Source organism: Galeopterus variegatus, unplaced genomic scaffold (genome assembly GCF_000696425.1).
Source record: "Galeopterus variegatus unplaced genomic scaffold, G_variegatus-3.0.2 Scaffold2107, whole genome shotgun sequence".
NCBI classification, from domain to species: domain Eukaryota; kingdom Metazoa; phylum Chordata; class Mammalia; order Dermoptera; family Cynocephalidae; genus Galeopterus; species Galeopterus variegatus.
Window position 1 is genome coordinate 108,255 of NW_007728218.1, and position 14,234 is coordinate 122,488.

General features: G+C 36.7%; 1 protein-coding gene across 1 annotated transcript in view; it reads left to right on the forward strand.

Moving 5' to 3' along the window:
• Positions 1 to 4,425: 4,425 nt before the first annotated feature.
• LOC103596768 (transmembrane protein 132D-like) overlaps positions 4,426 to 14,234 on the forward strand; it is a 177,056-nt gene continuing 167,247 nt past the window's right edge. Inside the window, exons 1-2 of the mRNA XM_008580472.1 lie at positions 4,426 to 4,622; positions 5,216 to 5,362. Of these exons, the coding sequence (XP_008578694.1) occupies positions 4,426 to 4,622; positions 5,216 to 5,362 (344 nt within the window). The remainder of the gene's footprint in view (positions 4,623 to 5,215; positions 5,363 to 14,234) is intronic.

Here is a 14,234-nt window from a genome sequence, read left to right on the forward strand (position 1 = left end):
ACACACTCAAATCTTAAATAAGTCTTACAAAGACCAAAACAACTGAAAGTCCTCTTTTTTTATCCTACTTAATTTTTATCGTATGATTTTTAATTTCTACTTTTGTGCATGTTTTGTAGCACACAATTGTATTAGTTTAATAGTCAAAGTGCAAAATTTAAAAATAAGAATATGTTTCATATATTAATTTTGCATGCTAAAAATGTTTTCACTGATAGGATACATAAGGAATGAACTTCCCTTTGGAGCTATCTTGTCATCAGCCTACATCTTTTTGTACAGTGATATAGGAAAATTAATGCAAATGTTTGTTCTTTAGGATGCTGCCAACTTCCACCAGTTGTAGGTCACCAGTTGGTTGCTGTCATGGAGGTGACAATTATCCAACAAAGCCTCTCTTTCTTTATAGTGACAGAGCTGCAATTGGGATGGGGCTTCCCAGGTACACAATGATTTCCAGCATCCCCTGCATTTGCAGCCAGGTGTGGACGTGAGATGAGGCTCTCTCCAATGGAATGTGAGTGGATTTGGGTGTGCAGTGCCCAACTCGCTTGCTTAAGAGAAAATCCCTAGCTTTGGTCTATTACTTTTTCCCTCTTCCCATTGGCTGGGAGAGTCACAAGCTGAGTGACATTGGAAGCTATTGGTTGAAAATGGTAGAGCCACCTTCTGCTTTTATATCTAAATGACTGGGTAGAATAGAGCTACCGCCTGGGCTGGAATGCCAGCAGTGAATTTTCACAGGAGAAAGAAATATACTTCCTTGTTCTTGAAGTCACAGCAGCTTAGCCTACATTTATTATATAATTAGAAAGGATATTAATCACCTCTTGCTAAGTCAAAGAAGAAGGGACTGGATGGAAGGATGGGGAGTATTTCATAAGCTAAAGGACAGGCTAAAGAATGTGCATATATTAATTCCAGGGAACCAGAGAGAGGGAAAGCAGTTTTACCAGGGTCACAATACTGGATGAATGAATATCCTCAAATCTTTTTCATTTATTGTGTCTCATTGTTTATGATTAAATTTCAGGGAGAGAGCTTTCATCTGGACTGGCGTGGCCCATGTGTCCACCTGTTGTTGACCAGGGTGGGGGAGAGAAACCCTTGACTTCCTATTCTACCATAAGTTTACAGAATGGCAGAGAGTGGAGCATATAGGAAAAATCAGGATGCTGTTACCCAGAATATGAGAGATTTGACATGGGGAGCAAAACCAAAAATTGTGCATCACAATTCTGTACACACGGTACTAGCCCTTTCAATTATGTTATTGAATACTGTACTTGGAACAGTGTGCGTGTGTGTGTGGTACATATATTACATTCACAATATACATATTATATAATATATACATATACAATATATGTATATTTATTATATATATATATACACATTATACATACACACACTGTATATGGAGCTCTTTTATGTTTTAAAAAGTAATATACCATAAGCCCAAGCAAGTTTTGTTTATACTAATCCACAGTGCATGTGCATACTATGAGGAAAATTATGGCTTTTTCCCCTATCACCATGGTAGATATATTATTAAGTATAAATCAACAGCAAAGCGTCTTCAGAAATCAAGTGCTATGTTTATCTTGGTGTAATGAGGCTGTCAGTGTAACCTGTATTTATTGAACCACAAGTACTTTATGAAACTTTCATTAATGAATATAAGTAACTCAGCTCTCATAAACAAAGGAAGAAATTAGCATTTGGTTCAGACCCAGTGAGCCGAGCTGCATGTGTTCTAAGAACTACCTTAATGGCTCCAAAATGCTGCCACTTACAGCTCTGTGATTACTGTTTCAAAGTTATTAACCCAACGAAAATTGTGGTTAGTGAATACCATAGATAACTGTCTGCAAAATAACCATCCAGTTTCTTGCATACATTCATACTTGATACATACACACCACACATAAATATCTCTTGAGCAAGTATCTCTTCTCAATTCAGAATATCTGAAACGTGCCCTAGAAGTGTGTCTTCTCTTATGAAAACATTGTTTCTAAGAAAATTCCCAGTGTTCTGCACTAAATTTCAGAAAGAATTTCTTCTTAGAAATAATGGTATACATGATAGCTTTATGTAGCTACAATAGAATTATTAATAACAAATGCTGGGAACTTTGTGGTTAAATATGTGACTGTGTCCTTTCTTAAGAACTTGAAATAATTCATTGGAGAAACTTATCTGAATTCCAAATGACCTACTTACAAATAAAATTTACAAAAAATATAAGCCCATTATATATCAGAAGAGGCCTATGTGCTGATATCTCCTGTGTAATAAAAAGGATTTCCATAGCCAGGTTGATGACCTACTTATTAAAAGCAAATTTGATCCAATAAAATTCCAGTGTTCACTAATTGGACAGCCTTTAGAATTCATCTTAATATAATAGTAGTTGTCCACATTGAATTGAACTTTCTTTTTCCACCACCACATCCTGGTTGCCTACAATTTAAATTGCTTTTCTTAAAGGCAGGAATCATAACTTATTTGCCTGAATATATTACCTGAATACCCAGAAGATCAGATGGTCTTCTAGCCTATGCACACAATTCCCCATTTATAAGTGACCTCATCCAAAATGTTTGCTTGTGCAATGATTGATTATTTGAAATACAAAAAGTTATTTTTTTTCTCGTGGAAATAATGCTATATATGATGATCACTTCCTACAAATGGCAACTTTAGCATCTAGAGCCACACATATGAAGCAATTCATCCTTTCTCCAAATCAGTATGTGTATAGGGGTCCCCAAGACCACCCCCAGGTTCATTGAGTCTGCAGGAAAAGTCACAGGATGCAGCATGTGGTTGTAATCATGGCTGAAATCTGTTGTGGTGACAGGACAGAAAGCACAATCAGCAAAGGGAAAAGACACATGGGGCGAGGTCCAGCGGGAAGCACGCACAAGCTCCCAACAGTCTTCCTATGTAGTCACACAGGATGCACTTAATTCCTCCAGCGAATAGTTGTGATAATACCTGAAGGTATTGTCTACCAGGGAAGCTCACCTGAGCCTAGGAGTCTAGGGTTTTTACCATGGACCAGTCATATGGGAAACCTGTCCCTGACATGTGCCAAAATACTAGACTTTCAGAAGAAAAGCACATCTCAGGGGTAGACCACATTGTCTGTACAGTCTAGGTACCACAAATCCCACTCTTATCATGGAATGATGGGAACCTCCCCACCCCAATCCAAATTCCAGATACCAGCCAGCCTTGAAAACAGCCTTTCTAAGGACAGCAGTCTCAGGCTTTCTGTGCTAACTCTTTTCTGCACAAAATGTTTAAAAACTGTTTCTACGGGCAATAGTGTTCTGAATTACGGACAGTCATGTCCTCCTTTTTTCTCCAAGCCTCAGTCTTAAGAGTGTCAGCTTACCCTCCCCTCGCCCCCAACAGCAGGAGGTGGCCTTGCTCATCTCCTTTGCTCATGAGTAAGGATGTTAGAGTCACAGGGTCGGAACCACCACCTCGTCTGTGTGTTTGTACAGGTACAACAATTGCAAGGCTTGGTGTGTAGCTCAGAGTCTGACATTCTACCATCATCTTCTACCCGGGCACCAGCAACATGCTCCATTTCCCCTGGTACTTTTGCTTCAAAACTCTTCATATATTCTCCGAGGGAACTAAGAAGAGAAAACACAATGGGAAACGTATTTTTTTCAAACATACAGGCCAGTCTGTAAATCAAAATGATTGAAATTTATAGTACTGTCTTTTTACCATATACAAGATTACTTCCAGAAGTTCATGGAAAAATGGGATTAAAAGATAATATGAATTTTTCCGTGATTTTTTTGAAGACGTCTCATAGTCTTCATCTCATGGTTTTTTCACTTGGAGTTTCCTAGAGAAAAATAAGGACACACAAAGAAACCAGTTCTTTCTCACCCATCCAGCTTCTTTGCAAGGAACGAAGTTACCAATTTCTTGGGGAAAAGCCTGTGGGCATCTCATCTACCCCCTTTTGAGAATGAAGGAAGGAAGAAATAAATAAATGGAAGATAGAAATAATGGAGTCTGTCATAGGTCACTTGCTCAGTAATTTTTTTTTTCACCAGTGTTTGAAACAGATATTAGATAACACAACACATAATGACCAATGCTGTGTAAAAGAGAATGTGAGTGGGATCAGATTAAGCAGTATCAGCACCAGAAAGTTTAATATATTCAAGGAGAGCATCAAGTGTTGTCCTACCTGCTTTGTGGTTAGGATCCATTTGAAATCCTGGCTCGCCTACCCATGAGCCATGGGAGACCCAGGTTTTCCTACTGCTCAATGAAAATTAAAGTGGCACTGACCTCCCAGGGTGTTTGTAAGAATTAAATGAGATAAAATTATAATGAACTGAAAAGAGTGTCTGGGTTATGGTAACTCATCAATAAGTTTTGGTAACGATGATGATGATGGAGATGGAGAGGACGGTGACGGGGATGGAGGTGACAGTAAAGCTGACGATGTCGTGGAAAGAACAAAGACACAGAAGCCACATGGACCTATTCCAGTCTCAGTGCTTTCATTTGGTAACGATGATGATGATGGAGATGGAGAGGACGGTGACGGGGATGGAGGTGACAGTAAAGCTGACCATGTCGTGGAAAGAACAAAGACACAGAAGCCACATGGACCTATTCCAGTCTCAGTGCTTTCATTTGCTTCTGGGCCATCCCTGTCCCCAAGTCCCTTTGAGTCTCAGCTTCCTTATTTTGAACTTGGAACACTGCTGGTAAAATTAGATAATATAGATGAACTGTTCATAAGTGCCTGGAACATGGGAACCATTTAATGAATGTTTATTTTTATTACAAACTTTACTTCTGCAGTTTTTGTTCATTTTCTTTTTCTACTTAGTTGTATCTGTCTAAGAGTCTTTGGGTATTTTTTTAAATTGTGTTTCTTTTTTTAATTAAAGACATAAACTAGCATGACAACACTCTATTTATGTAACTAATACTTACTGGCTGTCAGTGTACTGTCACTAGCTTCTTTTTAAAAAATAGGAATAACTAAAAATTTTAGGACAGATGGGTTGGAAGGTGATTGCAAATTTATGTTGAAATTCTACTATACACGAGCTTACACCTGCAAAGCAACACCATGCAATTAAGTCCACCGTGTTCCCAGAATCAGCAGTGACCCAGGGTCTCCCTGGAGCTGTCTGAGACATACATTTCCTGTTTCCAACAGGGCAAAGGTGAAGAAAGGCGTGAACATCATCGGGGTGAGAGCCAGCAGCCCTTCTCTTTGGGATGTCAAGGAAAGCATGGATTCTACTGGGAAGTACGCACCAGCTGTCATCATTTGTCAGAAGAAATCTTCTGGCTCAGAAAACAGGTGAGCCCCAGCTGGCCTTCTATATATTCAGATCAGCTACAATTGTGGCCTCAATTTTTTTTTCCCCTAGATTTGCTAACAACCATTTCCACTGCATTTGGTGTGTGTGCTGTCTATGTTATTAGAGCCTCCTGGTAAGATGGATGGAATCCTTCATTTGGGAAAGGTGGGCTATTACTCACAGTGGACCTACTTAAAACCACAGCACAGCTTCATGACACCTGCAAGGACCTCTCCATGCAGATGGAATTTATCTGAAAATTATGGTCCACTTCAACATGACCTCATTCTAATCCATATTATTAGGGGAACCAAGAGTCTGGATTCCTTTTATAAGATGGTCCACTTTGCAAGTATTAAAAACAAGAGCACATAACTTTCTTTGTACCACTGTGTACATTCCACATTTGTCATGTAGATTTAAATAGAATGCATGGGATTTTATTCATGTGCAGGCATTTTCTAATGAAATGGTAAACTATCTGCTAGAGAATTGTGAATCACTCTATGGAGAAATGAAAACCTGAATCTGTCTCTGACACCCACCAAATTAGAAAAGTCGATTCACAGCTGGAAACCTCATTTGTGGTTCTGGATAATTCCTAGTCTGGTCACATATTTTTGACACTTTCACATTGCTTTTTGGTCTTGACATTACTGAAAATTTGAACAATAATGAAAGTACAAATCCAGGTATATAGCACATTATTTATGGAGTGCATTTTAAAAGTTCATAGTTCAATGTTTGGAAAATATATTTATTTTCCATTATTTATTTTAACATAGAAGTCATGACTATAAACTGATACCTATTACACATTTTTTTCTTTGATTTGTTACCAAGGAGCATTTGCATTTGGGGGGATGATTTGAGTTGGACTCCCTTCCGTGCTGTTTTGCTCAACATTGGTGCTTGAGAATTTAGGTTATCAGCAGCTCTGGTCTGTGCCCTTTCTTTGGCAACCAGTGCGTTTTTCTTGAAGATTTGCTTGTACAGAAAATAAGAGGAAAAAGAAGAAATCTGTATTTGAGTTTTGCCCAAAATGTTCTTGTTGTAAGAACAACATTGATTAACTTGATGAACTTACAAATATGCACACATTCGAATATGTCTGTGATGTCTATGCCAAAAATACATGATTTGAGGAATAAGGTGGTACCTCAATAAAAGGTTTCTTTTGTGTTTTGTAGTTAGTAAAAATTAGGATAGAGGGAAAGATAGATGGACAGGTGGGCAGATGGACTGAAGGATGAATAGATGGGTGGAGCAATGGATGGATAGATAAATGGAAGCATGGATTCTATTCCTTACCAGAAGAAGAGGATACATTTGGGGGAACGGATGTCAACCAATGCACTTATATTTTCTCTTGTGCTCTTTTTTTGCCATCTATTCTCACAGATTATTATTAGTAGTGGTGGTAGTGTTATCCATGAAATGCAAAAGATTTGAATCATTATAAGACATTTGTGGTGTTTTTTTCTTTTGCTATTGAATTTCTGACTGTGAATCAGTTCTAGTTTGTCTTGAGCGTGGAGAGGAAGTATGGTCCTTTCCAAGGGTAACTCCTCCCCATCAAAGTGTAATCTGCCTTTTTATGGATCCAGTAGTTCAGGGGCTTCCAGAAACTCAACCCCTCCAGAAAATATCCAGACACACAAATGCATGGTGCTTGTCATAAAAAACAGGTACCTTGAATAGAATAACAAGCTATGCCTTCAAAAGTCCTGATATTACAATGCCATTCTATATGGACAATATTTCTTATCCCTTTGTAGATTCCGATGCCAGTTTTCTATTTCCTACTATGGGTCTAGATGATTGAAAAACACTTATAAACATATGTATATAATTAGTATGTTATATGTGTATATGCACATATAGTAGTATATTATATAGTAGTATATTAAATGCTCCTGTACATTTTATAGGTGTTATATATATACACATGTTGATGTGAGGATCTTACACTACAGCTAGGAAGGCTTTGCTTAATGAGGACACTCTAGAATGTAGCTCTTTTAGTTTGGGGATCATGTCTTGTTTGCAGTTGTTTTCAGACCTTACAGCAGAGTTTGGTATGCAGTGGGCTCTCTATAAATATTTGTTTACTGAAGTTTTAGAATTAGACCATGTCTCTATTAGTACATTCATTATGATACAAATCTATATGTACATATTTTGAACGGTCTCCAATACACCTATTCAAAAAAGTAAGGTGCATAAATGTATGCATATTGAAGTTTCATTTAGGGAAAACCCAGAGAAAGGTACTTTTATGAGCAGATGATGTTTCAAGAAGACTACATAAAAGACCAGCAACTGTGATTTCTACTGAGGAAAGCTGGGAATCTGGGGGGAAAGGTTGTATGTAAATTACCTTTTTACAGTAAACCATTTGAACAATTTGATTTTTTTAACTATATGCATGTATTAACTATTTACTAAAATGTAGTAGAGATTTTTTGAATATGATATGTTCATTAATATGTTCAAATTTTATTCCTACTTTAAAATTGTTTATTATACTTCTGTCTTTAGGGAATTAAATAAAGGAAAATCATGTTCCATTATTTCAAATAGTGATGGACTAGGGTGTGATATATTTCTCTTAAGGATAATTGGAAAATGTATTATGAAGTGTATGTTTTAATAATGCTAGTAGGGTTTGCCTCAGATAATGTTTTCCTTTATAAGGTGTTTGAGTTTAAATGTTTTAATGTTTGAATGTTTTTCAGTTATTGAAAGTCAGAATCATAACACAAAAAGGCAGTCTTAATTAGCTTGAGAGTCATAGATTTTGTATTGCTAATAATTTATCATGGACCAAGAAGTTGGGTTAATGAAGTTAAGTCACTGTGACAGATGCAATTTTTTGGATTAAGGAGACACTCTTGTGCTAGTGATGAACTCAACAGGAATGAGTGAAGAACTCTTATCTAAGTTGAAATACATCCTTCCTTGTTTGAAGAAATTTAGTTGCTGAGAATATTATCATAACAATATTAACATATGAATGTTATCACAGCTATCAGATCTGTTTTGACTAGGTACTGCCAGCAAATATTATGGAACAGAAGTAGAATAACTAATTATGCTCTGTCCATCAAATTTCATTTTGCATTTTCTGAATCCTGTTCACTATAGCACTATATCAACTAAGATAAATATGTACCAAAAGCCATATATTTTCATTTCCTTTAAGTTCTACACATAGATAAGGGTTTCCCATAGCTTACCACAGTCAATATGTAGATGATTTTAGCTGGTACACAGAAATGAGATTGAATAAACTTGAATGACAGACACTTAGATACTTTTTGGTTCTCCCGCAAGGCTTCTGATTGAAGAGAAGTCCATCTTCTTTAGGTGATAATATGTCTTTGAACCCTCTATTTCCTGTTAATAGATTGTAGACAGGCAGGAGTACATAGCTAGAATTTAATCACTTCTCCATAATAATTACCTGTTTATTCAATGTAATACTGACGTTTCATGTATTGTAGGTAATGTGTTTCATTTTAAAACAAATATGTCTTAAATAATATCATGAGGTGCCATAAATAAAAGGTGATTGATATTTCAAATATAGACAAATGTGATTAAAATCATGAATGCATACTCAAAGTTAGGATACACTAGCACTGATAAATATGTCTCAAACTGTTAGGATTGGTCTGATTGTTTAATTTTTTAAAGCAAATAAGAATGGCTTAAATAAGATAGACGTTTCTTTCTCTTTCACATAAAAACAGATGTGAAGTTGGCTGGCCAGGGCTGTTGTGGAAATTCCCCAGTACCCTTAGCATCCTAGGCTCCTATCTTTCTGCAACACCATTGTAATGTGCAGTTTGCATCCTCATAGACTAATGTAAAAACGGATGTGAAGTTGGCTGGCCAGGGCTGTTGTGGGAGTTCCCCAGTACCCTTAGCGTCCTAGGCTCCTATCTTTCTGCAACACCATTGTAATGTGCAGTTTGCATCCTCATAGACTAATATGGCTGCGGGATGCCAGCCATTGCACCAGAATTGCAGGCCAAAGAAAAGTGACAGACTCTTGCCAACATCCAATAGTCTCTCTTGCATCTCTTTGGTCAGAACTTAATCATGTGGCCACACCAGACTTCAAAAGAAAGCAGGAAACATCATTATTATAGGCAGTGTGCCCAGTTCAGAATCAGTGTTCTGCCACAAAGAGAAAAGGACAGGCGGGATGACTTGGGCAACCAGCAAACTCTAGTTCAGCAATTTATGAAGAATAAACACTGTGGGATTTCCAACAGGATGACGAAAAGAATGTAGTACCTAACTATCTCCTTTACTCTATCAGATTCCCATGAAAATATCCAGTAAAATATAATAGGGGTGGGGAAAACCACATTAACACTGTACTAGAAAAGTTATTGTGCGTATGTTAGAAACACAGAGAAATGTTTGTTAAAGTACAGAAAGGACTGGTTTGAGACAGGACTTAACCATAGCCAGTCTCAGTTGTGCCTTTTGTAAAAAAGTGGGGGACCTGGAATGTGACTGAAAATGCAAGCATAAAAACATCTGGACCATCTCCTAATATAGACAGCAGGTTGTGCCACAGGTGGGCATGACGTGTCAAAGTCAGTGAGTTTTCCCATCTGGACAGGTAACTATAATAGGCCAAATTACTGGATAGGTAGAGGCACAGTACCCAAAAAGGCGGAAAACCCTTAGACATGTGAAAATATTGCTGCAAGAAAAAATATAAGGAAAACCTCAAAAAATCAGAGACAAAGACAAAATTTCCTGCATAAAATAGAGAAGATTTTAGAACCTGATCAATGTCCTCAGATTCAACATAAGCGTTGCATCAAAAAGATAGATCGAGCCTGCAAGAAGAAGAAGCCACTGGAGATAAGAAAGGTGGTAAGATGCTGAAGAATACAATGGCTATTAGATTCACTACTGCAGAAAATATAGTCGGTGAAGTTGAAGGAAAATAAGAAAGAGAAATCACTGAAAATCAACCAAACAAGAGTATAGAAAAAGAAAAAAATAATGACAACAGGAACAGGTGGAGGTAACAGAGTTATTGTAAAATCCAACAATTTCATTACTAGGTATATTCTCAAGAGAACTAAAAACAAGTATCCACTTAAAAACCCGTGTACACAGATGTTTATAGCAGCATTATTCACAACAGCCAAAAGGTGGAAACAACTGCAAAATCCAAAAACTTATGAATGGATAAACAAAATTTGGTATATCCATAAAATGGATTATTATTTAGCAGTTAAAAAGGAGGGAAGTGCAGGTACATGTTACCATCTGAGTGAACCTTGACAACAAAGCTACATACATTAAGCTAGACATAAAAGACCACATATTGTGTGATTCCATTTATATGAAGTGTCCAGAATAGGCAGATTTATAGTTACAGAAAGTAAATTAGTGGCTGCCAGGTGCTCAAAGGAGAGGGGAATGGAGATTGACTGCTGATGGATATGGGGTTTCTTTGGGTGATAATAAACATATTCTAAAAGTAGATAATGGTGATGGTTGTAGAACTGTGTGAATAAACTGAAAACCACTGAAGTGTACACTATAAAACGGTTACTTTTATAGTATATGCATTTATCTTAACAAAGCTGTTATAAAAATTATTAATTACAAAAGACATTGCAAGATAATACAAATTTTGTTTATGAATAAATATAGGGCAGGGAAATTAAGAAGATAGTGGTCAGAACACTGACTGTGCTCATCCCTGAATGGCAATATTACTTGCAATTCCCATTTCCCCCTTCATTTGTTCAGTGTGTATTTCTGAAAATTCCTTTAAGTGCCCATGACTTATTTTTTAATTAGAAAAAAATAAGATACAGAAAACGGAAAAAAATATAGTTGTAATGCACTATGACTGTGGAAATTGTTTTTTAATGGAGACCTGGGTGTTTATTCTCGTAATTGCTCCTTGGGATATTGTTGCCATTTTGGATGCTTTGTCTGGTGGCTAGCCCAAATTTGAATCCAGAAAGATCTGGCCTTTTTTTTTTTTTTTTGTCTGTTTCAGGAAAAAATTGCTTGTAATGGAGATAATATAGATTGTTTTAAAATGTGCAGTTTTGCTTAAGAAAGCAAAGTCTTAATGATTATGCTCTACTGCTGCTTGACTGTGTCAAGATGAGAGACCAAATGATAGAAATTGAAGATTTTTAGTATGTGTTTTTACTACTATAATCATTTGACGAGAGATTATTTTTCAGCATGCTGTAGTCAGAGAGTCAATTAAACACTTCTGACATCCAGAATCTGAGTTTCACCAAAAAAAAGAACAAATACACACACACAAACAAAAAACAAAAAAGGCAAAAAATAAAACACCCCCCAAAACCACACAAACTAAAAATACTGAGACAGTGGTATAGAGTTATCATAATGACATATCTTTCATATGGGAAAGTGTGATTTTTGATGCCTTAAGTACTTTTACTATTCTTATCACTGATGTATGGATTAGCACAATCATACTTATTAGCATCTGGAAAATGGTTCCTTGAAGGGGGTGGAAAAACATGTATGTGAGTTTCAAGAAATCTAATGTTTAGTTCTCATTTTTCTAGTGATGTCTAGCAAATCACCAGAGAGGCAATGCAATATCCTCTTCTATAATATGGGCTTGATGAGGTCAGCCGTCGCTGGACTGCTGTGAGAATCAAATACAATCATACATGAGCACCAGCTTTGGAATAATCAAAAGCATCGTTAAAAGAAATCCATCTATCAATTATTTTTAGATTGCTAAAATGCCTATATAGTACTCACAGCACACATATGCCAGTACACCTAGACCATGAAAGATTCTTTTATTTTGAGGTTAAATTTAAATTTCCCACAGTAAGAGATGAATCACATTAGTTGTATACAGAACCTGTACTGAGTATGAATGAAGTTTCCCAATTGTGTTTACATTTAGAATCTGTCAGAAACATTTTCATTTACATTTGTTTTTATAACTTCTGCATTAGGGATACAATAGACCGAGATGTTATTTCCGGTATAAGAGATATCATTTCTTATAATTATATTAGTCCCCCCAAAAAAAGATAAAAATAATAAAATGTTTTTCTGAAGTGAGGGAGAACAGAGAACCTGCTGGAGGAATTGTACAGTGGTTCATCCACTTTGAAGATATATTTGTCAGTGTCTGGCTAATGAAATTTAAAACATGCATCCATATGACCCTGAAATTACAGTTCTAGATACATCTGCTCTAGATAAAAGCTTAGCCATGGATGTGGAGCGATGTGTACAAGGGTGTACATTGCAGCATTTTTTGTAATAGCAAACTGTTGCAAACAATCTAAATGCCCATCAAAATATGAAATGATTTTAAAAACGGTACATTCATATAATAGTACTGCTATGGGTCAAATGTTTCCCCAAAAGGTTCACATATTAGAAACTTAATCTACATTGTAACAGTGCTAAGAGGGTGGGAAATCCTATTATGATAATTGAAAGGTGAGGCCTTTCATAAGTGATTAGATTGTGAGGACTGTGCCCTCCTGAATGGATTAATCCACTGATAGTTTAGTGGGTGATCCTGGGTGTGGCTGGGATGGATTTATAAGGAGAGCCAGTGAGAAGTTTAGCTCTCTCTTGCTCAGCCATTTTCCATGTGATACCCTGTGTCTCCCTAGAGCCATCACAAAGGAGGCTCTCACCAGATATGCTCCCTGGACTGTGGACTTCACAGAGAGCAAATTGTAAGAAATAAATTTCATTTCTTTATAAATTACCCAGTTTCAGGTATTCTGTTATCAGCAGCGGAAACAGACAAATACAAGTACCTTATGCAGCAATTATGAGGTATGGCATAGATTTGTGGTCAATTTTAGATTGACCTGAAAATGCAATGTTGAGTGGGAGGAAAACTTGGAATAGCATGTACAGTAATGTTACTACTCATGTAGTTATAAAAAGATCCCCACAAAAATGTGCTGTTTTAGAGAAAAATACTGTGTTAATGTAGGTATAGATGGAGTAAGGGTGTGGCTGTTCCTTGCAAGTCCAATGTTTGGGAAACACAGTCTCAGATGAAGATGCCTAAAGATTTTTCCAAGTGTCTTAGAGGATAGAATTGTAGGATCTTCCTAAGACAGCCCCGAGTTTTGTCCTAGTAAATATAGGCTTATCTGTATGGTCTCCGTTAGAAACATATAGACTAAGTAAAGAGGCAGCAATAATTCAAGCATATGGCCTTACAGTTAAGGGAAATTATGAGCCCAATTCTATATGAAATTATACCTCAGGTTGGCTCATTTACCGTTTCTTGACATGCATTCAATCCCATTATGCAGCAGCACAAGGAAGTGTGAGGTTTGCCTTAATTTACCCTTGTGTTGCTTTACTTTTATTACATCCATATATTTGATATTTAATACCTCCCATTTCCAAGTAGAGCACCAAATTTAGAATTAAATTATTTAACATACACTTTCTGTGGGTTGCAGCAATGAGTTACTGCCGCACGTCTTTACTTGTGGAAACTGCCATTGCTTTCTGATAGGATCTCTAGGGTGCTGTAATACTAAAATACTGACTGCTTTTTTTGCCAGAGCTACAAAGGTAACAAATGCAGCATAAATAATGACCTAATAGCAACAATAATCATATTGTGCTTCTTGATAGTGACGTTCATCAAAATGCTTCATAAACACTCGGGTGCTGTTGATCACGGCCAATGTTGAGTTGCTGTGAGTTCGTGATTTCACAGAGCCCTACCAACGCAACATATTTTATTTTAAGGAAAAAATAACACTCCTTACTCATTGAAATTATACAAACTGTCATATATAGCAGAAATATCTGATGTGCATATGACATTCCATGTAG